Genomic DNA, 27,254 nt, shown 5'->3' with positions numbered 1-27,254 from the left:
CACATTGCTAGAGACTGTAGGGCAGCAGACAGAGGCAGGGGGGAAGGGATACAAATCAACAGCCACCCCAGTCACTCAGGCTACAGTCAACACCCCAGTTATGAAGCCAACAGCTAGACTAGAACCTGAACCTGAGTTGGCAGCTAAAGCAGACAGTAAGCCAAAGCCCCTGGCAGTTGCTCCGGCAAAGAAGCATACAGTCAAAACCGATCGACCAGTGGACGATGATGACCCAAGAGAAGGACCTTCACCAAAATCAGAAGCCAAAGCTTCTAGCACAGGATCAGAAGCAAATATTGATTCCTTTTCCCTGAAGGACCTTCGGGGCCTAAGAAAAGATTACCGGCGACAACCTGATGAATCTATAATTAGTTGGTTAGTCCGTCTTTGGGATGCTGCAGGCGAGGCTACAATTCTGGATGGCACTGAAGCGAGGCATCTGGGATCCCTGTCACATGATCCAGTCATCGACCAGGAGATGATGAGAGAGGCTAGTCCTTGCAGTCTCTGGATACGGGTCCTAGGAAGTGTGGCAGAAAGATACTTGTGTGCAGATGATCTCTATATGCAGCAAACCCCATGGAAGACCATAGAACAAGGGATTCAACGCTTGAGAGAAATGGCAGTGGCAGAGATGGTTTTCTCAGATGATATAAACACTAGGAACCCAGACTTGGTATCATGTACATCTGTGATGTGGCGAAAACTTATACGACTCGGGCCATTAGAATACGCTTCTGCTTTAGCAGTAATGAAGCGGGAGGACATGGAGGAAACAGTGCTTGATATGGCAAAGAAGCTCCGAGCATATGCAGATGCTGTGCATGGCCCAACACATGCCAGGATCGCAGCTGTAGAAACACGTCTACAGAAACTGGAGGATAAGATAGATGAGAACCATAAGAAACTCAGGGAGGAGATTAGAGAGGACCTTCTCCAAATCTCAGCAGTGCAGATCAGAGGTTCTGGTAGCCAACGTAGACGCTCCCCGGGTAGGGAGAGAGGATACACTCCACGTGCTGAGCTGTGGTTCTTCCTGCGGGACTGTGGAGAAAATATGAACAGATGGGATGGAAAATCTACGGCTGCCCTGGCACAACGGGTGCGTGAATTGAAGGAAGTCAAGACTCAAAGAGGGAGTTCCACCAAAAGGGAAGCGGCTCCAGTTGCCCGTAGCCGAACTGCCAGGTATGATGACGATGACATGTCCGACCCCCTTGAAGGAACCTCTAAGACATATGCTCAAGGAAAGAAGAATAACCAGGCTTAGAGGGGCCCTGCCTCTAGCCAGGTAGAGGCTAGGGAAAACCGTGTATTTTGGACTGTGTGGATTCGTTGGCCTGGCACATCAGAACCACAAGACTATGAGGCCTTGGTTGATACTGGTGCGCAGTGCACATTACTTCCATCAAGACATGTGGGGGAAGAATCTGTTTCCATTGCTGGGGTGACAGGGGGTTCACAAGATTTTACTTTGGTGGAAGCTGATGTGAGCCTGACTGGAAATGAGTGGAAGAGACACCCTATTGTGACTGGCCCAGAAGCTCCATGCATTTTGGGCATAGACTTCCTCCGAAATGGGTATTTCAAAGACCCAAAGGGATTTAGGTGGGCATTCGGGATAGCAGCTGTGGAGACAGAGGGTGTTAAGCAGTTGAATACCTTGCCTGGACTATCAGAGAACCCATCTGCTGTAGGTCTTCTGAAGGTGGAAGAGCAACAAGTGCCAATTGCCACTTCAATAGTGCATCGCCGACAGTATAGAACAACTCGAGATGCTGTGATCCCCATCCACAAGATGATCCGTGAGCTGGAGAGCCAAGGGGTGGTCAGCAAAACCCACTCACCCTTCAACAGCCCCATCTGGCCTGTGCGCAAGCCTGACGGAGAATGGAGATTGACTGTGGACTACCGTGCCTTGAACGAAGTGACTCCACCATTGAGCGCTGCTGTGCCGGACATGCTGGAACTCCAGTACGAGCTGGAGTCCAAGGCAGCAAAGTGGTACGCCACAATTGACATTGCTAATGCCTTTTTCTCCATTCCTCTGGCTGCAGAATGCAGGCCTCAGTTTGCTTTCACCTGGAGGGGCGTGCAGTACACCTGGAACCGACTGCCCCAGGGGTGGAAACACAGCCCCACCATCTGCCATGGACTGATCCAGACTGCACTGGAAAAGGGTGAGGCTCCGGAACATCTACAGTACATCGATGACATCATTGTGTGGGGGAACACAGCAGGGGAAGTGTTTGAGAAGGGAAAGAAAATCATCCAGATCCTCCTGGAAGCTGGTTTCGCTATCAAGAAGAGTAAAGTTAAGGGACCAGCTCATGAGATCCAGTTCCTGGGAATAAAGTGGCAAGATGGACGGCGGCAGATTCCCACTGAGGTCATCAACAAGATTACAGCGATGTCCCCACCAACCAATAAGAAGGAGACGCAAGCTTTCCTAGGTGCTATAGGTTTCTGGAGGATGCATATTCCCGAGTATAGTCAGATTGTGAGCCCTCTCTACCTGGTCACCCGCAAAAAGAATGATTTCCACTGGGGCCCTGAGCAGCAGCAAGCTTTTGCCCAGATCAAGCAGGAGATCGCTCATGCGGTAGCCCTTGGCCCAGTCAGGACGGGACCAGATGTGAAGAATGTGCTCTACTCAGCAGCCGGGAACAATGGCCTGTCCTGGAGCCTTTGGCAGAAGGTGCCTGGGGAGACTCGAGGCCGACCCCTGGGATTCTGGAGCCGAAGCTACAGAGGGTCCGAAGCCAATTACACCCCAGCTGAGAAGGAAATCTTAGCAGCCTATGAAGGAGTTCAAGCCGCTTCGGAGGTGATTGGTACAGAGACGCAACTCCTCCTGGCACCTCGACTGCCTGTGCTAGGGTGGATGTTCAAAGGGGAGGTTCCCTCCACCCATCATGCCACTGATGCCACATGGAGCAAGTGGATTGCTCTTATTACGCAGCGCGCCCGTATGGGTAAACTGAATCGCCCTGGGATTTTGGAAATAATTACCAATTGGCCTGAGGGTGAAAACTTTGGCCTCACAGATGAAGAACAAGAGCAAGTGACACGGGCTGAAGAGGCTCCACCATACAACCAATTGCCAGCAGAGGAGACGCATTATGCCCTTTTCACTGACGGTTCCTGTCGTATTGTAGGGATGAACCGGAAGTGGAAAGCAGCCGTGTGGAGCCCCACACGACAGGTTGCTGAGGCCACTGAAGGAGAGGGTGGATCAAGTCAACTTGCAGAACTCAAGGCTGTTCAATTGGCCTTGGATATTGCTGAAAGAGAAGGGTGGCCGAGGCTCTACCTCTATACCGATTCATGGATGGTAGCCAATGCTCTGTGGGGATGGCTGAGGAGGTGGAAAGAGGCTAATTGGCAGCGTGGAGGGAAACCAATTTGGGCTGCTAAGGAGTGGAAAGACATTGCTACCAGGGTAGAGAGACTACCTGTGAAAGTTCGCCACGTAGATGCCCACATCCCCAAGAGTAGAGCTAATGAGGAACATCGAAACAACGAGCAGGTAGATCGGGCAGCAAAAATAGAGGTCTCAAAGATTGATTTAGATTGGGAACACAAGGGAGACTTGTTCCTAGCTCGATGGGCCCATGATGCCTCAGGCCATCAGGGCAGAGATGCCACCTATAAGTGGGCCCGAGACCGAGGGGTGGATCTAACCATGGACAGTATTTCTCAGGTTATCCATGACTGTGAGACGTGTGCTGCCATCAAGCAGGCCAAGCGGGTGAAGCCCCTATGGTATGGCGGGCGATGGTCCAAGTATAAGTATGGGGAAGCCTGGCAGATTGACTACATCACCCTTCCCCAAACCCGCCAAGGCAAGCGCTACGTGCTCACAATGGTGGAAGCCACCACGGGGTGGCTGGAGACCTACCCTGTGCCCCATGCTACTGCCCGAAACACCATCCTGGGCCTTGAAAAGCAAGTCCTGTGGAGGCATGGTACCCCCGAGAGAATTGAGTCAGACAACGGGACTCATTTCAAGAACAGCCTTATTAACACCTGGGCTAGGGAACATGGCATTGAGTGGGTGTACCATATTCCCTACCATGCACCCGCTGCAGGCAAAGTGGAGAGGCACAATGCATTGTTAAAAACCCAATTGAAAGCATTGGGTGGGGGATCTTTCAAGAATTGGGAGCAGCATTTGGCAAAGGCCACCTGGTTGGTCAACACCCGAGGCTCCACCAACCGAGCAGGCCCCGCCCAGGCTGAGCCTCTGCGTACAATAGATGGAGATAAAGTCCCAGTGGTGCATGCCAGAGGTCTGTTAGGGAAGACAGTGTGGATCAAGTCTGCCTCAAGTTCAGACAAACCCATTCGTGGGGTTGTCTTTGCTCAGGGACCAGGTTGCACGTGGTGGATAATGCAGAAAGATGGAACAACACGATGTGTACCTCAGGGAGATCTGATTGTTGGGTGAGAATCATTTACAAACATCACTGTCTGCTGAATGTTATTGCCATTGTCTGTACATTAAACCACGCAGAATGAAATAGAAGGAAATATGTAAGTGAGAGGGTATATTGCTTGTATTCTTTTTTTCTGTGGGGAGAATGGATGGAAGTTTTATGTGGAATATGTATTGGTTCTGTCTGTAAGTCAACGATATGGGGATAAGGGGTGGAAGATGTCCTGGGGTGACTGTGTATCCCCAATCGTCTGTTGGGTGCAGGGGGGAGGGCAAGCGCGGTTTGTTTTTCCCCAGGAAAACCCTGCTCATCGGAGTGACCTTGAAGCGGGGGAGCTGGAACACAGCAAGACAAAAGAAGCTCTGTTGTTTTTTTTTCCCCAGCAGTTAGTTAGTTTAGTGCTAGCGTAGTTAGACGCTGTAGAATAGCTGAAGCTTTTTGCTTTTTTTTTTCTTTTTTTTCTTTTTTTGTCCTTTTTTCCTTCCTTTTTGCTTTTTTTGTCCTCTCCTCGGAACTGTTCCAACCTCTCCGGACTAAGGACCTGGGGAAGCACCGGGGGCCTCCACAGGGGACTCACCCCACCAAGATCAGCCCTGCACATCTCCTTTTCTCCCAGCGTCAGCAGAGACGGAGCGGTGGAGCACAGTGACGACCCTCGAGGAGACTTTCTTTAAGTTTGTTATCCCTCCGTAAGCGGCACGAAGCTCTTGTCATCGGGTATTGTGCTGGGAGTGCTTTGCCTGTTTAATAAACAGGTTTTTTCCACTTCTCTCTGAGGAAGTTTTTTTCCCGAACCAGTTGGAGGAGGGGAGGGGGCCCCCATGGGAGGGTTTCTCCCAAAATCTGCCTGAAACCACCACACACAAGTATATCAACCCATTTCTTAAAAAAAATCACCTCTAAATCCCAAAAATCCACCCGTACTTTAGGCCATGCTAAGCTCAGTTCTCTTGCTTGTAAACAAAGTTTTCTTTCTCCAGAGCTTTCCTTGGGGCCAATCATTTGGTGAAAGCTGGGGTAAAAGTTTGAATAAGTGAGTAAAGAGAAGTTTCAGTTGAGTGAGTTTATGTGACTGTTTTGATGATTTCCTTAGAGCTTATTATTGGTTCTGGATCAAATAACAGCTTATCAGTTATTGTGTGCTTTTATTCTCTGTGATATACGACTATATTTGTACAGTAAAATGCTGGTACCAGAAGGGTAATTTATTTGCTACAATGCAGTGAATTTCTTTTGTCTATTACCTGTCACCGAGACACACAAAGCAATCACACGCAGACAAGAGATTTTCGCAGAGGTTCTTCTGATCCAGCTCCCAGCTGAAAGAGCGGAGAGAAGAGAGCCCTTTGTTTATTTTTTTACTTTTTATACATTTGTGGGTCTAGCAGAAGATTGGCTTTTTGGGGTTTCCACCCCTCAGCCTCAGTGGCTAGACCAATTGTCAGTTACAATTGTTTTCAGGTTAGAAATATGCAAACAAAGGACAGAGAATGAAAAACAAAGGATTTGTTTATATTACTTCTGTGGGAAAGGTAGAAAACTGCTCTTAATATTCTACAGTAACTAAAAGATCTGACTCCATTTATGAAAATCAAAAGGCTAATAAAGAAACTCAGAAAAAACAGGGTAACAATTACCCACTTGGGAGAACAAAAAACAAACAAAATGACCATCCACACCAGACTTCTGTGTACAGAGGCATAACTATGCATTTGTTTGACAGAAGACAGTTAAAAAAATTAAAAATAAGAAAAAAAAATCCCATTAAGTACATGAAGTAGATGCACATGCAAAGTGGGCACAGATTGGTTCACTTGTCAATTCTTAAGCTGTCTTGGGCTTTTTTCCTATTTTTCCAGCCTGACAAATCTAAGAAGACAATGCATGAAACAAGATCAACAATCATGTCAAACTATCACATCAGAGAGTACTCAGAGTTTATCCCATGAATGATTTTGCTTAACAAATCCCAGCAAGTGTGACAAATCAAATAGCAGAGATGGAAGATACTGGGGGCTGATACACAGGGAGAGATGAGCTAATGGAGGAGGATCTTCTCCGGGTTAAATTTCACCAGGAGATGGTTTGGGGCTTCTTTTGTGTGGAGCAAAATCAAGGCATCATTTCAGCCACCCCTATTACAGCACCTTTTATTCTCTTAATAAATGAATGCATTACCTGCATAATCATAGAAAATAGTAAAAATAATGTACCTTAGGAACCCAAATGGGAAATGCATTGATTTTTCAGGTGTTGAGTAGGAAAGACTGGTCAGAAAAGTCAGCATAACAAGTACAAAATCAATTTTTAAATCTAGATGTGTATTGCAAAGAATTTTACCGTGAATTCTAGAATCTGATTATCACAGTGATGTAAAAGAATATATAATACAAAGCTTTTGATCAGGAATTAAATGTAAACTTCACTGAATAAATTCTATCTATGAAATAAATGATTCAGGGGAATCTCTAATAGACTTAAAGATAACTTGATTCAAGTGAAATTTAACTTCCACTTAGTTCTAGTTTTTCCTTTTAACCAAATAATCTCAAATGTAGATGCAATCTCAAAAATTAAGAAAAAAATATTTCTGCACTGAAACATTCCTAACACAAAGCTGAGGTGGTGTTCAAGGGCAAGAATTAATGATGAAAAGATGCAAGGAAGATAGGAAATATATTTTATTTATTCTTTCTTTTAATGTGTCTGGATTTCAGACTTCATTTTAAAGGAACATTTAACAGAAAGAAATAGTGAAAGTAGTTGGACTGTCGGGGTCGGGTTACCGGAGCCGCGGGAGAAATGCCTCATGCTTTCATGGTCAGCAGATCTCACTTTATTAAGGTTGCATTACATTTTTATACTTTTCATAATTAGCTCATACATATTGCAAAAGCCAAGCTCATCATTGGACATAACTAATTAACGCAAGCATTACTTAGCGATGACCTTAATTTTTGCGAAACAGCTAAAGTCAGTACATCATATCTTTAGTTTCCCCATACTTGACTAACTTCACATCCGGCTTACATCCTGTTCTTCACATAAGCCTTCCTTCAAGGATAGCATATCCTCGAGGCCTAAATTCTTACTAGTTTAATCATGTCATGTCCCTTTTCTGCGAGCCACTGCTCTGATAAGCTCTCAACACTTCCCCCGTTTTCTTTTATGGCAAACATCGACATTTTTACATTCTCTACCATTGACATCATCATGCGTTGTATACATTGAAAAATGCATGGTCCTAAAAGTAAACAAGCATTTAAAGCTGGAAGAAGTCCAAACTGCACATCCTCTCCAGAGTTAATCACGAACTGAGTCCCAGTCAGTCCCGGCAGGCTGTCAGCCTGTATCAGCAGTGGTTGGAGCGTCTTTCTTAAGCGATGAAGCCTCCTCCCTTCGGGGCTGTTCATTTATTGCGGCTCGCGTCCATCTAGCAGGAATCCAGGCGGGACCTGTTGGGGACGAAACCACAAACATATCCTCGGCCCCAGTAAAGCACTTGTGCGGGGCCCTGCCATATTCCTGTTTTTGGGTCCCTATACTGGACAAAAATAGGCGGTGTGGGAGGGGACGCTGTCTGGAAGTGGGTAATAACAGGAGGGACTGTCCTATCTCCAAAAAGACACAAATGGTTTAACACAAATAAGCATCTCAATAACTTCTCTTTTGGATCTGTAATGTCTGAGAATTTGAGCAAATAGCGTTTCAAGGTCCCGTTAGCCCTCTCCACTACGGCCTGGCCCGTGGATACATGCAGGATTCCCTGTGTGTGCTTAATATTCCAAAACTGCATGTATTGTTGTATGCGCTGGCTACAGTATGCCGACCCATTATCTGTTTTAATGTTCTGAGGTACACCCATTACTGCTGTTAAGGTGCTTTTCAACATGTTTGGCTTGTTCCCCTGTTTGTGCTGTAGCCCACAAATAGTGACTAAATGTATCGATGGTGACATGCACATACTTAAGCCTCCCAAAAGCAGGAACATGCGTGACATCCATTTGCCATAGTTCATTTGGAGACAATCCTTTCGGATTTACCCCTAATCCTAATCCCACCCCTCCGTTATGATGGCTGCACACAGAACATGTTCTAATAATCGCCCTTGCTTCATTAACTGAAATATTGAATTCTTGTGCTAGCCCTTTTGCATTCTGATGAAAAATATTATGGCTCTCTTTGGCTTGTAAGGTGCGGGGCAAAACAGTTTGCTGACTAATAGCCACTAATCGGTCAGCTCGAGCGTTCCCTTCTCCTAAACCTTCTGTCCATTTGTGGCTTCTGACATGCATAATAGCATACGGACATTCTCTCATTTGTAAAGTTCGTTGGAGCTGTACGAACAGTTCACCCAATCGAGGATTATTTACTTCCTTTAGGCTAGCGTCTTCAATCCTGGAAGCAACTCCAACCACATAAAGAGAATCAGAAACAACATTAACGGGTCCCCAAAAGGTTTGGAACACCCATAGGACAGCTAGGAGTTCCAATGTTTGAAGGTTATCTTGTGGTGTTGCCAGGATAATGTGATCGTGCCATTGTCCATTTTCATTCCATGTCGCCGCTGCTCGGCGGGAACGCTTCCCGGCATCAGTAAACACTGTAGTTGCTCCAGGAATGGGGTGATCTTCTCTTAACGGCTTAGTTATCAGCTGCCATTCTCCGAACCAATGCAACAATTTTGGTTTGAGGGGGCCTGTAGTAATCAAACTGGGTGATTGCAATAATGCTTCAGCAAGGTTATTAGAGTTAAGCAAGAACCAGTCCAAAGATGCTTTTTCCATTGGTAGTTGTATTGCGTCGGGCTCTTTCCCACTAAGTTCGATTGCTCGAAGACGGCCTTTGACAATTAAGCCAGCTAATTTTTCAATTTTTTGTGTTATTGTTTTTCTTTGCTGCAAAGGAGGGCTTAACCATTCTATTATTCCTAAGTCTTTCCCCTTTTCTGCGCTCTCCCCCGTTTTCTTTTCCTGCGTGATCGCCCCTAGAAAATGATTTTTGCTATTCCAGATTGTTAAAGAAATGGGGCTGGAGGGGTTATAGCGTGTAACGAAACCGTTGGCAACACACCATAAAATGTTTTGAAGCGCAGTTTTCTGTTGAGGTGTCAGTGTAATAGGAGTAGACGGGTTAGTACCTTTTAGCAGGGGACGCAGTTCCTCTAAAAGTGTATTTGGGATGCCTACTACGGGCTTGAGCCACTGTAAATCCCCTAACAATTGCTGCGCTTCATGTAGGGTAGTCGGTTCAGTCTGAATGGTAAGTTTTTGTGGGCGCACTTGTTTTTGCGTGATGGTCCATCCCAAATATTTCCATGGGGCTTGCAGTTGAATTTTTTCTCTGGCCACAGTTAAACCATAGTCAGTCAATGTAGCGACTATAAATTGTACTTGGGATACATCAAATGGGTTACTCTGAGCAAACAAAATATCGTCCATGTAATGATAAATGATTGTGTCAGGTAAGGCTCTCCTGACAGGCTGTAAGGCTGTATCAACATATAGTTGACACAATGTAGGTGAATTACGCATGCCTTGCAGCAAAACTGTCCATTCAAAGCGTTTGTCAGGCTCACCTCTATTTAAAGAGGGGAGGGTAAATGCAAACCTCTTAGTATCCGTAGGGTGTAGGGGAATTGTGAAAAAACAGTCCTTCAAATCAATGACTAAAATAGGCCAATCTTGCGGTAACATAGCTGGATTAGGAAGTCCTGGTTGTAAAGCTCCCATGGGTTCCATTTGTTGGTTAACTGTTCTTAAGTCCTGCAAAAGGCGGTAACTTCCTGATTTCTTCTTGATGATAAAAACAGGTGTGTTCCATGGGCTGGTAGATGGTTTAAGGTGTCCAAGTTGTAATTGCTCCGCTACTAAACGGTGTGCCTGTTCAAGATTTTCCCTTTTTAGCGGCCATTGCTTAACTACCACAGGATCATCAGTTGTCCAGGTCAGCGGTAGAGGGAATGTCCAAGCAATGGCCGTCATGATAAAGGGCGATCAGTAAGCACGTACCCAAGCTGTGTCAAAACATCTCGTCCCAAAATGCAATCAACCTCCGCTGGCAATGGTGTTAACGAAAACACTGCTTTGGCCAGTTTATCGTCAACTTCCACAGTGAGGAGAGGGGAACGTTGCGCCAATCTAATGCCTCCAATGCCTGAAACCGTAGTATTAGATGAAAGGAGAGGCCACATCTTTGGGTATTTAGTCAAATCAACAATACAAGTATCCGCCCCAGTATCGAGCAGCGCCTTATGCAAGGTGGCTGTTTGTCCTTGATAATGTAAATGGCAGGTTCTCTTAGGTCTTGTAGATAAGTCTATGACGGGAAGAGTAATGGCTCCTGAGGAGCCAAGGCATCCGGTACCGCGTGGCTCCTTGGATCGTGGCAAAATGTTCGCAGTCAATTGTGGCAGAGGTACAAATTGAGCAATCCTCTGACCCTTTAGAATTTTCATTGGTGGATAAGGAGTACTGGCAATAACAAAAATTTCTCCTTCGGAGTCAGCGTCTACGACTCCTGGTTCAATAAACAGGCCTAGCACCGATCCCGATGAGCGACCTAAAATAAGTGCTCCTGTAGGCTGTCCATTAACAATAATGGGGCCAAAAACTCTGGTAGAAACGACATGCGGGCTGTTGTTAAACAAGGTAACAGTTACTGCTGCTGCCAGGTCCAATCCGAGGCTGCCGGAGGTTGCTGGCACGAGCTGGTTGTCGGCAGAGCAGCTGGAGCTACTTGTGTCTTGGCGCGGCCCAACTTCGCGCTGGTTTTGCAGTTTCCCGATCCGGACCGGGCACAGGCGGTGCTGTTATGGGTGTTAGAGCGGCATTTCTCGCACCAGATACTGGTAGCGTTGCACTCACGACGGATATGCCCCAATTTTCCGCAGCGAAAACATTTCATTCTTCCTCCTGTATTAGAGCGCTGACGCGCCGTCGCCGCTTGGAGGGGTGCGAGGGCAGCTAATACCTGAGTATGTGCTGAGGCGGTTTGCTCCCTAAAAGCCTGCGCTTGTTGCTGCAGTCCCTCCCCTATTTTCTGAAGAGCTTCTACCATAAAAACTTGAGTGCCTGAAGGCATGGATTCAGCTTTGTCTAACAAATCCTGCACATTCCAATGACCTGGGGCTGCAGCTATAAGGGAACGGGTATTAGCATTCCCATTTTGTAAAATACATTGCTTAACTAAAGCATCCTGCATATGATCAGCAATACCTGCCTTGTTTAATGCTTCAATTATTTTATCAACAAAAGATCCTAGGGATTCTTCTCGACCTTGTTTGATTCCCATATATATGGGGGTACCGCCTGGAGCTCTGATTTTGCCCATCGCTCTTCTTGCTACTGCCATAGCCTCTCTTAACTTCTCCTGTCCTAAAGCTACCTGTGCCTCGATTCGATGAAATGGTCCTTGCCCCATAAGTTCATCCATTGTAAGTCCTGTTAAGGGATCGCCCTGAGGTCGCGGCAAGGCAGCACTCATGGCTGCCTCTTCTCGCCAGCGAGCCTCAAATAGTAGCCGCTGATGTGGCGTATAAATAAGTTTAGAGATCCCTCTAATGTCCGATGGCAAAAGGAGGTTGGCATTAAACAAGAACTCTAACATTTGTTTAGCAGGCTCACTCGTGACTCCGTAGCTGGCTACAGTAGCTCTAAGCTGAGAAAGCAGCTTCCAGTCAAGATTTACAAGCTCAGCTCTTTGGCCCCCTTGCGGATTAGGTTGAAAAATAACAGGAAAAGCGCAAGTATCAATCTGTTCTTGGGCAGCCGCCGCAAGCTCAGGGTCTTCCCTTTGCCACCCCTGTTGCGCCAGAGCCGCCCATGTCTCTCTCCTGCCCTGTGCCATAGCCTCCGCGAGGTCCGAAAGGGCTCCGGGGAACGGCTCCGTGGCGGGGGGGTCAGGAGGCGTGGGAGACAGGGGGTCGGCATTAGAGGGCAATGGCGGGGCCGTCGGCGGCGGCTGCGGTGGGGGCAAGTCAACAAAGGCCACCCCCGGGGGATTAGGATCAGAAGGGTGACCATAATAAATCTTATTTTTCCCCTGTGCTTCCTTAGCAGCTACAACCGCCTGCTTCTCAGCCTCACATTTAAGCAGTTCATTCTGTACAATCTTCCAAAACTTGCTCATTTTCTTGGCAGGTTTATCGTCATCTAAAACTAATTCCCACAACTTGTCCCCATATTTACGCCATTCCGCTAATTCATGCACAGCATGAGGGTTAGCAAAGAACCCATAAGAGGCAGCATGCCCCAGGAGAGAAGGAAGATCCTTATCTAAATCAAGACCCTTCACACCCCGCCTTTTTAAAAGAGAAGCGAAGAGATCATACGCTGCTTGCCTGTCCATGCTTACCGGTACCGTCGCAACCCTCCAGGCGTCGGCAGCACGTGTCGGCAGGGCACACCTATGTGCTCACCCCGGGCGAAAAAGTCACCGTCACAGAGGACCCGAGCCCAACGCAGCTCTGAGGAGGGAGGGGGAGAAGCCTGTTCGGGCGCCAGATGTCGGGGTCGGGTTACCGGAGCCGCGGGAGAAATGCCTCATGCTGTCATGGTCAGCAGATCTCACTTTATTAAGGTTGCTTTACATTTTTATACTTTTCATAATTAGCTCATACATATTGCAAAAGCCAAGCTCATCATTGGACATAACTAATTAACGCAAGCATTACTTAGCGACGACCTTAATTTTTGCGAAACAGCTAAAGTCAGTACATCATATCTTTAGTTTCCCCATACTTGACTAACTTCACATCCGGCTTACATCCTGTTCTTCACATAAGCCTTCCTTCAAGGATAGCATATCCTCGAGGCCTAAATTCTTACTAGTTTAATCATGTCATGTCCCTTTTCTGCGAGCCACTGCTCTGATAAGCTCTCAACATTGGACTTTTTCTTGAATTTACACCTTTTCGAGACATATAATTTTTTTACATATTCATTTGAATTAAATATTTTCTTCTAAAACCAACCACCTGGTATGTGCAATAAGTGAGGATATTAGCAAATAAGACTTTTCTGAGCCACAGAAACTCACTTCTTCCTCATCTCTTCTCCGTGGGTTTATGGAACAGTTCTAACTATAACATAAAAATTGTTACTTTTCACCCCTTTTTTATATAGGAAGAAGAAAAGGTTATCCTCTTGCCCTTGGTTTTCATTATCCTACACTACACAAAATAGTTCTCTCCAAAACTGAGATTGTCCAAGTTGTTTTATTTTTTTATTTATGCTTTTTCACTCTGGACTTGTAGAAAGGAGCAGCCAAGGGAGTGAGTGTGATGCCACTGGAAACTTTAATTACCTTCACTCCCAGAACCTCCCACTAACCTTGGGCTGGCTCAGCCTTTGCTCAGCAGGAGTAAACTACAACAGCCAGGAAACAGACTTTTCTTTAATTGGTACATTGAGGAGTGGCATATTCCTGTTTTCAATACAGCGTTAGGAGAGCAAAGCAATGTGCAATTGTTTCCAGTTGTTTGGCTCCCGTTAACATTTCCCAGTGTTTCTGTCAGTAGGTGAATGTGCTCCTGATTCCTGACAATTCAGGGCATTTTAGGCATGATTCACTCTTCAGTATCAGGCTTTGACTCTTGAACAGCTCCTCAGCTACTCACTGCCCTGATGCCTTCATTCATCACATCCCAGGCCTGGGGCAGAATCAGACTCTCAGAAATGGCTCTGGGCTGTAATCCCTGGGTAATAACCAGAATTGTCTCAGTAAATTTAACTTAAATACTACTAGGAAGCTCTATTTTATCCCAAAGCAATGACAACAGTGCCTGTTTGTAACCAACAGAATTAATTACAACCAAGTCTGATTTATTTAGAATTTGAGACAAAGTACAAAACTTACTTGTGCATTTTCATGACTACTCGAGGCTCACCTTTCCCTGCCTTTGGTTCACTGGAGTACAGGCAATAAAAACCAACCCACTTCTTGGTCCCCTGTAGGTTGTTACAACATGCCTTGGTAAGACAGTGATTATATCTTATGGGGATTTGTACAATCCTGGAGGTAAAATGCTGTGGTAGAGGTTCCATGGGACATTTAGTGCTGTTCTGTGTCATCACAATTTCCATCCAGAATGCAGACCCTGTGTTCTGTTGGGTGGCCTACACTCAGTGAAACATCCTGGTTAAGTTGTTTAATTATCAACAGGAAAGAGTTGTTGAAATTATCCAGGTAAAAAGGCAGGATTTGGGGGGAGGGAGCCCAGCTTTCTGCCTGGGATCAAGGTACGGGGATGTGCACGTGAGATCCCAAAGGTGCCCCTGCCAAGGCAGCCCAGGCCTCCTTGTGACCACGGGGAAGTCTCAGAGCTGTTGGGGAATAGCTCTAGAACCCAAATCAGCAATCCAGCCCCTGGGGTTGTGCTGGCCAGGTGCAGCACAGAGAGCCCTGCAGTGCCCAACCCTCCATGGGATGTGTATCCTCCATCTCTCGGGAGTCCAGCTCTGACAGGAGCTCCCAGTGCCCAATTGGACCCCAGTGTTTGCCTACAGGGCACCCAGGGCAGAGTTCAGAACCAACTGCCTGCCTTTCCAAGCTCTCCACAAAGAGCTTTTTATAACCTTGACTGCAATTTTCTGAAAAATAAAAATGGTTTGCTCATGAAGGAAATTCATCAAGCTTATGCAGGGTTCCTTTCAAATGGAGTTTGCATTTCTTTGGGAAAAATAAAATATTTACTGTAAGAAAATGAGCTGTAATCTCACCACTTGTATATCTCCTGATTAACCTCAAAAACATTCACTCATGCTTTTTTAAAAAACACAAAACCTAAAATGGAGATTCTAGTTCTTTTATCAGAAGAGTTTTTATCATGATAAGCCACTGAATGTCATTAGATAACCCTTTATGTTGGCTTGACAAAGAGCTGACTGAATTGTGGTAAATGAGCTAAGAAAGTCCTTGTAACTATAGCTAGGGATGATCTTGGCCTTTGGAAGAGAAAAGCCTGAGCAGCCTTAGAGAAGGAAGATTAACTTCAGCTAATTCCAGATTTGGCCATTGAGGACATATGCCTAAAGCTGATACTCTGGGTATCCTCAGAACATCCCTGTCTCTGGAAGGTCAATCCTAACACTTTAACTGGGGTCTGTATTTGCTTCCAAGATCCGACACCCTCAAATTAACAATGAGCAACAAAAGAAATTTTGCAAGAAATTTAAGACAATATAAATTTCCACACACTGACCACACAAATGGCTGAGTCTGTTTTAACTTGGAAAATAGTAATTGGTCCTAATTTATCATTGGTGCTTAAGCAGAACCTCAGTTGAAGGCACTGAGCCATCCTGCTTAATTGCCAAAGGCATATGGCAAAGTATGACTAAAACTATTTTGCTCCAGTGCTAATGAGTTTTGAAATTTGGGAACAACTGATGAAAAACCGGTGAATACAAATGCTTAATAATGAGCAGGGAATGATGTCATTGCCATTCCTGCAATAAAGGATCTGCCTTGCAAGGGAAGCAAATGCCAGGCGATCAAGGTACCGTTTGCAGAGGGAAATTATGCTGGTGAGCACTGTGCAAAAGCTCTTCTGTAAATCTGTTAATCCATTTTAAATGTACTTCCCTCATGATAAAGATGAGTTATTGACATGCTGATGCAAACAACGGCTGTGAGCAGTCCTAACCCTGCAGTTGGTATTTGGGAAAACTTGTGGTATTTCTTTATGAGACTAGACGACCGCCGATGGCAAAAGGAAAGAGTCTGCTCTCTTTCACTGGGTGGGATATAACAGCTTTTATTCTTGGGTCCTGCCCTGCTTGGCTGTAGCCCTTCCCGATAGCTCACCGGTGCCAGAGAGAGTGAGGCCCCTCCCATGCTGGGGCTTTTTCCCCAGGGGGCAGGGCCCAGAGGCAGGGACAAGACACTACCCAATCAGGGAGAAGTGGGAGGGGAACAGGGTTGGGTTACAGCTGAGCAAGGACAAACCACGTGATTACAAATCCGATGAAACACAATATTACAACAAAAACTAATCATCATTTCCATTTTCATCTCCAAATTTCTCACTTCTGGCTTAATACTGAGAGGCAAAGCAATATGATTGCACAGTTCTTTATTTTCATAGTTTTGCAAGTAAATTAAACCCTCTCACAATTCCCTGTAAGAAGTGAACGTTGTTGTCCCCTTTGGCTACTTAGGAAAGTCATAAGATCCATGGAAAGTTCTGCTGCAGGCCATGCAGTGAGTCAGTGCTGAATCCAATATTACAGATTAAGATCATTGCTTGGAGCCTCTGTGGAGCTGCTGATACCAGATCAATACGTGCTGTACTGTGCGCTATTTTTAGTGGAAAGTTCACTCTTCCTTCATTTTCTGCCTCCTTGCTGTGCCTCCCATCTCCCACACACCACTCTCCTGGACAATAACAGTCACATACATCCTTAAAAGCTTTTTATCTCCTCTAGAACAAGTGGGAAAGAATGACACTGAACAGTTTTCTTGTTTTAATTTGCAAAACAACTCGTCCTTTTGATAGTGTATGTACTGTTCACTAATGTCTGACTTGAGGCCTGTGAAAGATGTTTTTGCCATTATAATATTCATTAACAAAGAAGATAATTATTAGCAAATTTGATGTTGCAAATGTTCAAAAGGGAAAAAAGAGCTGCTTCTAGATAAACTCTCATATCAACATTCTGGGAAATTAATGATATAATTAAGAATTTAGTCACCGAGGAAGGGAATGGTTAAAAACATCCCAGGCATTATAGATGTCACTATTAGGGCTTTTTTCTTTGGTTATATCTCCTTGTTGATGAAAATAAGATAATTCTTGATTTTCCATTTGCTGAACATTAAGAAGTGACTTTTCCCTCTGTGCATTCTTTTTTTTCCCTAGGTTTTCAATTATATATTGTATAAATATCCAGTAATTTTACATAAAGAAAACTCAAAAGGTATTTTCCCCAATATAAACTATAATATTTTCCTAATGAAGTAAAGAATCTTATTTTCTATCAAACTAAATAATTTGGGGACAAAGAAAGAACCCAGCACATCCAATGCCAAATGCAAATATTGAAGTACTTACAATTTACCAAGTCTTGTTTTAGAAACCCAAAAGCCTGTATTAAACAAATTTAGGGAAAATAAAGTTGATATCACAACTCAACAGCACTAAATGTTTCTATCATCAGCATTGTGAATCCAGACTAGCAAAAAACCAAACTGCCACAGGCTGTTTTAGCTTTCTGAGGATACAAGTTTAATATAACTTATTTCCCAACACAGGTTTTCAGACAATAATTATGATAATTCTATTTTATTTTCTAGTATTTTGGCAATTCAGGCAAGTTCTTGGAATAAATAGAAGCAGCAATCAGAATAAATGGGATAAATCCTTCACTCCCATTTATCAACCGCCCAACACATCTGAATCATGAGTTTAACAGCCTTTTTGTATTAGGTGTTGTGACTGACTTTTCTAGATGTTAAGAATGTGGATGCCTTCAGATTTACACAAGATGTTCCTTTTAAATACCTCTCTTCCTCATTTTTTATCGTTCCGTTAGATGGATGAATCGTTTGGGTCTTGCAGCAATTGGTTACACACCTGATGACAAGGATATTCACCCAGATGAAGGTAATGCTTCAGTGATTATAATTAGGAGAAGAGAGAAGACACTACAAATCTGTTCAGTATTTCAATAAAGCTGGAGAGGTCATAACTGACTTCTTTATCTACATATGGCCATATCTTTTCAAATATCAATTTTGATAAGAATACATTTCCTTGAAGGACTCCATTTATTGGTGCCACCACCAAAGAAAATAGAATCCTGAACAGTAATTTTAAGAAATATTTTAAATGAGTGATAAAGAGAATGCAGGGTTCAGGGTGAGGTGTGATCTCCCAGATTCCAGCCCTAAGGGATGTTCATCCCCCTAAAACCACTGCAGACATTGCAGACTCAGGGCAATGTGTGCTTCAGCAATATTTGTTTGCACCTCCTGAGCTCAGGTGCCAGCCTTGCCCTTTCCCCAGCACCCACACTGGAACCTGTTATGCCCACTTAATTTAAGTGTTCAGGCTTGTCTCTACTTCAGCATCTGGAATGAGGTTTGTGTTTGAAAGTCTGTGAGCAGAAGTTGGTTTTTATGTGCAGTGGGAGTCAGGTGCCCAAGCTGCCTTCTGTAACACTTCCCTAAAGCATTCGGAGGTTCCTGCACTCCCTGTGTGTTTGAGGTGCCAGACCTTTCCACCAGCCCATTCCTGAGTGGCTGCTGAGCCCTGCAGGTGACTGGGGAACATTTACCTTGCCATGGAAGGATATAGTTAAAATGTGGGATCTGCTTGCGTATGGAAAAGCACCTGAGTGAAACCTGGAATGCTTTGTCAGCAGATTACTGGAGTGAAAGTGATCAGGACGACATTGACAGCTCCCTGACCCTGAAGCAGGAGGGCTCCTCTACGCTGTGTGACACCTACCACCGCACACCCTCTGTGAGTCACTGACACTGCATGTGACCCTAGGTCACCAAAAACATCTGTGTGCCTTGACTTGCACTTCCCTTGTCCTGGGATATTTAAGCACCATAATGGTGGCAGAACAAAGCCAGATGTGATTGTAAAAATGAAATTACTACTGTTCCTCATGAGCCAAGACCTGGATTTTTCCATAGCAAATCGGTTAGAAAGGAAGGAGAGGTAATGTCTCCTGACACAGATCTGTCACCAGACTGGAAATATGACCTTTTTTTGTAGGACTGGTGAAACTACACATCATAACAGGAACAGAATATTCAAATTTTACCTTCACTGCAGAATATGAAAAGATTGTGGTGGAAGGGATAGTTTGTATTAATTGAGACTGATTTTCAATTATGAATATTGGACACTGGATGCTAGAGATTAAGATCAGCTCACATTCACACAGTAATCATGCTTTAGTTATTTTTTGAAGAGCAAATCTTTCCAGGAAAGGGGTTTTTTTTATAAGATTGTGTACAATACCATGGTAATGACAGTATTGCAAACAGAACATTTCTATTAGACAAAACACAGGCAATTATGATAATTATTCTATGATTCTAAGCACAGATAGGACTGTTCTCTATTTTTCTTTCAGATTTTTCTTCAGTGTAAATGACATGATCCTCACACAGCCAGAACCAAAGAGTGACTGAGACAACAGCATCACATGGGTGAAGTTCAGACTGCTTTTCAACCATGTGATGCTGTTTTATCAACTGGGATACAGGTTAAGCCCCTCCCTTTCTGTTTTTCCACATTTTTGCCTTTCTCTTTGTTTTGAATTAAATTTATACACAGACCCAGCAGAATTCACTCAAATCGTTTCACAAGTTCAACAGTCCCCCAGCCAAAATTCTTCCTGGGTGCTGAAGCTTTTTTTGGTTTGGGTTTTTGTTGTTTTGGTTTTTTTTTTTCTGTTTGGCCCCTAAAAAAAAAAGACAGGAAATCCAATTACGGTTTCTTTTGGAGACTTCCACTGTCCTCAGCTGGACCAAGAGTAAGCTGGAAGGGTCTTCGGAAAACCTGCACCAGTGTTACACTTTTCTTTCCATCAGGAGTTGCTTGTGGGCAGAGAATGTGCAAAACAAGAATAGGGAGTGGTTAAAAGAGCACTTGTATAAAAGTTACCACTGCTAATTCTCTTCTGTTTACAGTGGTTCATGTTACAACAAATCAAAACCCATCAGTCCATCTGATTACTAGATATCATAGTGTTTTACACTACAGTCATTTTCTTGGGTCTGTTCAAAACATTGTCTCATGGGCAGATGTTTTTGTATCTTTCCAGGTGAATTCTTCAAGTCCATTCCCTGAAGCCAAGCAAGATCAACACTTTTCCAGTGAATCAACATATTCCCACTCTTCTGCTGAGGACTCCCAGCAGGATGCATCAGGCAGCACACACTCCTTGGGGTGCAGACCTCCCTACCGAGAACGGCGCTCATGGCAGGACCTGATAGAGACTCCCTTAACCAGTTCAGGGCTCCATTTCCTCCAGACTGTCCCTCTGGAGGCAGAGTATGTGAGCAGCCGGCCCGGAATGTCACCAGACAAACAGAGACAAGCCACGCTGCCCGTCCAGAGGCGCCACAATTTTGAGCAGGATGGGCCTTTTCCTCTGGTAGAATGTCCAAGGGGACACAGCTCCCATGGGCGGCCCCAGAAACAGTGCAGCCAAAGCCTTCCCCGAAACAGAGATGTCCGTGTGAAGGGACACGTAAAGTCCATAGAAGGGACCGATGACGATCTGAAAGAGAAGGTTCCTATTAGAAGGCACAATAGTTTCTGTGCAGAAGGTAAGCTCTGGGAGATGTTCTGATCCACTTTACTGCCATCAAAATCCAGAGGAGTATTGCCACTATTCTCAGCAAGGGTTTGGTGGTTGAACTGCTGGATATTGGCAAACACAGGAGTTTGTACTTGAAATGCCAGGACATAACACTAAAAGTTGAGCTTTGGGATGATGCAAATCTTCTCGTCTCATCAAAACTGACATTGCAGAACTGAGCAATAGGTTAAGATAGTATTGAAGTTGCAGTATTGCTGATTTTAGAGACCTCATCTGAATGATCAGGTTTGTTGTTAGGTTTCATTCTTTCCTTTCAGAAAATATAAAAGAAATTGAAGAAATCACAGATGGTCTGCAAGAGCTCTACAGAACTCTGGAAGAAGCCAGTCTGTCAGCTTTCGGAGAACAGCGTCCCTCCACCAAGCAGGAGTTCCACAACTCTTTTGTGAAGCGATGTAACGACCCAGTGATCAACGAAAAGCTACACCACATCCGAGTCCTCAGGAGCACTTTAAAAGTAAGGCTTTATCACCAATTTTGTGTGTAAGGAATATAAACTAGGAAAAGTCTAGTTGTGCATCACAGAATGCTGATGGGTTGAAGGGTCCTTAAAGTCCATCCAGTCCCACCCCCTGCCATGGGTAGGGACACCTTTTGCTCTCCCAGGTTATTCCAAGCCCTGTCCAACCTGGCCTTGGACACTGCCAGGGATCCAGGGGCAGCCACAGCTGCTCTGGGCACACTGTGCCAGGGCCTCACCACCCTAACAGCCAGGAATTCCTTCACAATATCCCAGCTAACCCTGTCCTCTGGCATTGTGAAACCATCCCCCCTTGTCCTTAATGTCACTATATGTCCTTAATCTCTTTGCATTTCTATTGTTAATGTTTTTTTGTAGCTTTAAAATTAAGTTTCAGAGAAACTAAAATTCTTGAAAGCAAACATGTTCCAGCTTAAGGAAAAAAAGAGATTATTTGGCAGTCTGTGTAGGCAAGTTGTAGCACATGCCACAGACTGAGCTGTCAAACAGTTTATGCTGTAAAAGTTCCTGAATTTAGGTAAATATTAACGTTTCCATAGTAGCTTTCCTGGCCCTTGGCATAAAGGTAAGGAAGAAATAAAGTGCTGAAATACAAAATTTCATTTTGACCTGTCCTCTGTCTTTCTGGAATTTGCCAGGCAAAGGAAGGGGACCTCAAAGTTATCAACAGCCTTCTGGATGACCCCAGCTTAACATCCAAGAAGTTCAAAGATTGGAAATTAAAGAACTATGAATTTTTCATGGACATTTGTGAGTACAGTGCTGCTGGGAAGTCTCAAAACGGAGCTTCTGAATTGGCAAGCTCAGCCCCAATGCTGACACACACACACTCCTTCATCGAGACCCACGTGTGACAGGAGCCTCAGCCTGGATCACTGCTGGGTGCCCTGAGGGATGCAGTCAGACAAACACTGATGAATTTATTGCTAAGGTACTCAGCAGTACTGTAAATACTTGGGTAAGAGAATAGTGCCACAGGATGCCTACTACATTGCATGATAAGACAATAATATTCTTTATGAATTTTTTTGTTTGTTATTATCAACCAACATCCGTATCAAGCTCTGCATTAGAAAGAAGTGGTACAGAAGTGTAACTGAAAATCAATACCAGTATATTTAAAGTACGGTACTAAAACTCAGTTTATAGTATGAGCTCCTACAATCATTTTATATATTTAGATATATATACATAAATACATATCTATGTATATAAAATGTAATGTGGTAGTTGACATTTCCTTTTAAAATGCCCTAAAGTTCACATTTTCACACATTTTTTCTGGAGAACAGATATAAAAAATGAAGACATGAATACATTGACCACTCTTAGAGATGAACATTTATTTTTGCAACATTTCCAGGTAGTTACCATCTTTGCAAATAAAAGGACAGAGTTATTAAAATGTAAACTCAATCCCTATAGTGTGCCTTAAAATGTACACTGTACATCTAAGAAATAGATCCCAGTCTGGCCCTATGGGCACTCTGTACATGCCATTTAAATTCTGTGTTTGTAACATGCTGTGCCTGCCTTTAAATGAAGGAACATGAGCAAGCAGATTTGGCACAGAGGTAAGATATGAGTAGGACAATGTTGGTTGCTCACTAATGCTGCAAATTAAACTGGTTTTAATAGAATTTGAAGTATTTCATGGTGAAAGAAAAAAACCAAAACATCTGCACTGAGTAAGGTACATACTGCAGGTTTTCATCGTTTCTTCACTGTGAATTTGTGACACATGACCGTGAGTCACAAAATTCAAAAAAAGCATGAGAATGAAGCTAAAAAAACCTCCTGAACTAATCAATTACATTCTGTTATAGACTGACATCTATAGCTGAGTTAATTATTCAAAATTATGTAATGTCTGGCAATAATTTTTAACTACTAGCAGTACATTTGCAAGTGAGTGAAGTTATTCCAAACATCATTCGAAAACCAATCGGTATTGATTGGTTTGGGAAGACAAGTCACGCAGTGTATTTCACTTCCTTGCCTGCCTGAGCGAGAACTGTTTGTAAGAATCAGATTTGGGGGAAAATATTTGTATTCTTGGGGGGAAAAAAGATTGCTCTGAATGCTACTTGTCTTGGTTTTGAAAAAAGACAGGTGTCTGCTAAGGAGAGGCAGGCCTCTCTAGGAAATGAGGAATTTGAATCCTTCCCTCCGTGTTATTATAATTTGGAAGATTAAAAATAAAACTTTTCAGTCAGAGCTATGGGGAAAAGGAATAACAGTCCTTTACTAGTAAATATAACAGGACAGACAAAAAAACAACAGCAATTATAACAATAGTAGAACAGAACCAAGAACCCCGAGGGCAAACGGTGGAAGCTCCGGCGCTGATGGCTGGAAGCCGGGCGCGGTGGACTGTCCTCCGCAGGCAGGGGGGTGTCCTCGGCAGGCAGAGGTGGCAGTGCCGGAGAAGCCGCAGCGGCGGGACCCGGTCTCACCCAAAATCCAGCAGGACAGCGAAGAAACTCCGAATTCCTGGATACTCCAACAGATGGTAGAATTCCCAGGACCAGACTCCTTTGTTAACTGTGGACTCCAGCAGCCAGCCGTGGCCCGATCGGTGCTCCCCCCCGGAAAGAAGAAAAGAAAAGCCGCGAGATCCCCCCACCCTCCGCTCTCTCCGGGAGCTTTTTTTCCCTCCCCCAAAACTAAGTTATCAGTTCTTTTGTCCACGTTAAGCACTCAGCACTTAGTCTCCTAGCAACTTGGGAGGGGGGAAAAAATTCTACAGGAGACTTAAACCCCAACACTACTGAACATAGATTTCAAAGCAATTCACAGTTTGCTTTGACTCTGCTTGCTAGAATAGTTCTAAAAGGCAGAATGAAGGGGATGTGAATACAGCTGATATCAATTCACTGAAACAGATTTCACTGAAACAAATTCACTGATAATTTTTTCACAAGATAAACCTAATTGTCTTTCATCCATCACGGACTGTAAAATTAATGCATTTCAGTATAACAGAGGAAAAAATGTCATCTCAGTGAGGTCCTAATATCCAGGAAGAGATTTCATTATTCCCAAAGCCAGACCAGGTGAAGGTGTTCCTGGGTGTTTAGTTCTGTCTCTACAGAACAGCTGAGGGGGGCTCACCTTGGCTGGATGGGGGAAAAAATGTCATGGGAAAGCTCCTGGGTTGAGACAAGGACTGGGAGATAACCTGCTAATGGTTATTGTAGGCAAAACAAACCTGACTTGGGGAAAATTCATTTATTAACAATTTAAAATACAATTGCATAGTGAGAAACAAAGGCAAAATTAAAAACACCTTTCCTTTGCCTCCTCCCTTCTTTCCAGTCTTAATTTCACTCCTTCATTTCCAGCGAGCAACAGCGTAAATTATAGAATCCATTTAGAAATTAATTCATATTATACATGCAAGCAGTGATGGATGGTCACAGAAATAGTTACTTAGATTGAACTATCTAAATTCCTAAAGAAATTTAAATATGTTTAACATGTAATATTGTTTCAAACCCAAAAGATGGTTTGTGCTTTCATAATGCAAAGGTCTTTATTATTTCCAAACAGCTTTCCAAAAGGATTTCATATGCTGTTGCATCATCACACATAACTGAGCATATTCAGTGAAGTCAAAAGTAAACAGAGAATACTACTTACAGATACATGTGAAAGTGAGAAAATAATTGGGAAGATAGATTTCTCAAAAATAACCCAAGTAGTAGGGAAAACAGATTATCTTTGTTTTAAGTTTAAATACAATTTCTGTAATATGAATAGATGAGATAAATAGTAGAGAGTTCATGCTTTCAGCTTATCTTTAAAAATCTTTCAGTGCCAAGAGATCATTGTTTCTGAAATTCTTGGAATTGTGAGTCTGCATTCTGCTCTTGCAAAGCAGCTCTCAGCAAAAGTGATTTGCACTGAATAGGCCAAATAAATTGTCCAGGAGATGCATGAGACTGAGATGAGATGAGATGAGATGAGATGAGATGAGATGAGATATACTGGAGAAATTCCCTTTAATGGGCTTAAGATTAACTGGGAGAAAAGTTTGAACCATTTGTCTGGCATTGCTTGTGCCTTAGAGCAAGCAAAATCTAATTGCTAAATTAAGCAATACAAAGACTTTATTCTTTCACAAATGTCAGCTGGCATTTGGAAGCCATTTCACAGGAACTTATCATTCTCCTGGCACATGTACTCAAGCTCTTCCCTCCCTGCCACAGGTTTCTTCCTTCTGGATGTAGGTGCCAATCTAAATGGACTGCAGAGAGGAATGTAGTCACCTCAGCACAATTATTTGGATTTTACTCACCTTTGAACTCACTGGAATGCAAAGTGCAATACAGATACTCTAGTAAAAAATTAATGCACTAAATCCTGGTTATGTATTAAAATATGTCTAATTCTTCTGGACCAACATGTACTTAAACACACTACAAAACAGCTGGAATTGTTGTGGTTGTTTTGATGCCATATTTTTAATTAATAAAAGAACAAGGCTTGGCTGTTGAGTTCATCAAGGGAAATAAGCATAACCTGTACAATAGATTTATTATTTTACCAGTTTTCCTGCCTGAATTCTCAGGTAAAACTTGGTTTTTAACATATACAACAACATGGAAATGTTGTTTGGATGTGCTTTATTTAACTGGATCTTATTAAAGTTAGTGTCTTCATTCAGAATTCCTGCAGGTAAAATGTCTCAGCCCATAGACTTTCTCTGACACTCCACAAGCTGAATCTTTTTGTTACTGGCTATTTTTCATTACAACTGATTTAATGCTCCCCCCGAGGTACTGATTCCCCTCCTTTTTTAATACTGGTCTGTTTTCAGTGACATGTCATATCTTTGAAAGTGTCTTAATAGCTCTCTTGGCATCACTTCCCGAGAGAACCAAGACATTTTTCTTGGTTTCATTATTTTAAGTGAAAACTACCCTGAGCTTGCTCTAATTGACACAAACAAAAATCAAAGGAGTATGAGGGGGTTGTTTTCAGTATATTCAGCTCTGGCAGCTGCCTTTTCAGCTGGAAATGTGGTGCTCCACTGGCTTTTTCCAAGGAAAAAGAAATGAGTGTTGCAGAGGATTGTACATGGCCAGTTAAGCCTACTCTCACTCCTCTCAGCAGTTACAGAACACTCATTCTCCAAGGTCTAGTGAAGGACAGTACAGGTACCTTTGAAGGAGTTACTTTACAGTGGCTCTGGGAAGGGCTCAGCCTCCTCAAAAATTGTACAATTCTGCTGCTGACCTTTAGGAGATTTCACTTTAGATGTTAATAGGACCTCTGGGAGAAAATTTAAGAATCTGATAGAAATTGTTTAACACAAATCTGAGGAGAACAAAGAACATTCTCTTCTTTGTCTCAAGTAATGCAAATCAGGCCAAGATTATCACATAGCTTATTTGACATATTCTTTGCTCATGGGGTCTTACTGTCTTCCAAAGTGATAAAAGCATTCTTTCTGCCAAAAATAGCAGTATTTATGACCAAGGTGATATAGCTGGGGGCTGTTGATCCTTGAGGAGGGACAGCTCTGCCAGCAGAGCTATTTTGTGATAATTCACCAACAGTTTGTACAAACCCTTCATGCAGTGGGGAACAAAGTCATTCAAAGACGGTTTGTGTAAAACAGTCCTTGGCTAAGGCACAATGCAGCACAACAAAACCAGGCCCCTCTGCAATGCCTGTCAGCTGCCCCTGAATTAGAGGATACCACCAGGCAACTTAATTATAGTTTAAACACTCAATTTGTCAGTACAAGCAAGTCTTGTGTCTCTACATGGATTCTGACTGTCTCCAGATCCAGTCCTAGGGAGATAACTTAAGGAAGAGAGGACAAGCCTGTCTGTATTGCTGGGCCTCAGCTTGAACCCCATTCATGGCATACCTGGGTTCCCTACATTTAATGTTAGAGAAATAAGTGTTGGTTTGGTCTCATAAAGGATTTTATTCTCTCCTCAGTTTTCACAGTAGGGAAATGGTGCTTTAGGGCAG

General features: G+C 43.6%; 2 protein-coding genes across 5 annotated transcripts in view; one reads left to right on the top strand and one right to left on the bottom strand.

The window, feature by feature from the left end:
* The window catches only part of LOC120764804 (connector enhancer of kinase suppressor of ras 2-like), a 362,406-nt gene extending 339,987 nt beyond the window's left edge, over positions 1-22,419 (top strand). For 2 of the 4 annotated variants that reach the window (XM_040088836.2, XM_040088833.2), the window contains 5 exons: positions 17,975-18,045; positions 18,803-18,906; positions 20,225-20,732; positions 21,043-21,242; positions 21,905-22,419. In XM_040088836.2, coding sequence (XP_039944770.1) covers positions 17,975-18,045; positions 18,803-18,906; positions 20,225-20,732; positions 21,043-21,242; positions 21,905-22,120 — 1,099 coding nt within the window. In that variant the 3' untranslated portion in view covers positions 22,121-22,419. Of the gene's footprint in view, positions 1-1,796; positions 5,129-17,974; positions 18,046-18,802; positions 18,907-20,224; positions 20,733-21,042; positions 21,243-21,904 lie in introns of those variants that run through there. The other 2 variants (XM_040088834.2, XR_009208599.1) reach the window with 2 other exon arrangements.
* Positions 1-27,254, bottom strand: part of LOC120764805 (uncharacterized) — a 195,059-nt gene that overhangs the window by 126,557 nt on the left and 41,248 nt on the right. The window lies entirely within an intron of this gene.

This window comes from Hirundo rustica, chromosome W (genome assembly GCF_015227805.2).
Source record: "Hirundo rustica isolate bHirRus1 chromosome W, bHirRus1.pri.v3, whole genome shotgun sequence".
Lineage (NCBI taxonomy): Eukaryota > Metazoa > Chordata > Aves > Passeriformes > Hirundinidae > Hirundo > Hirundo rustica.
The sequence above is the reverse complement of the archived record's forward strand: the minus strand, read 5'-3'. Positions and strand labels throughout refer to the sequence as shown.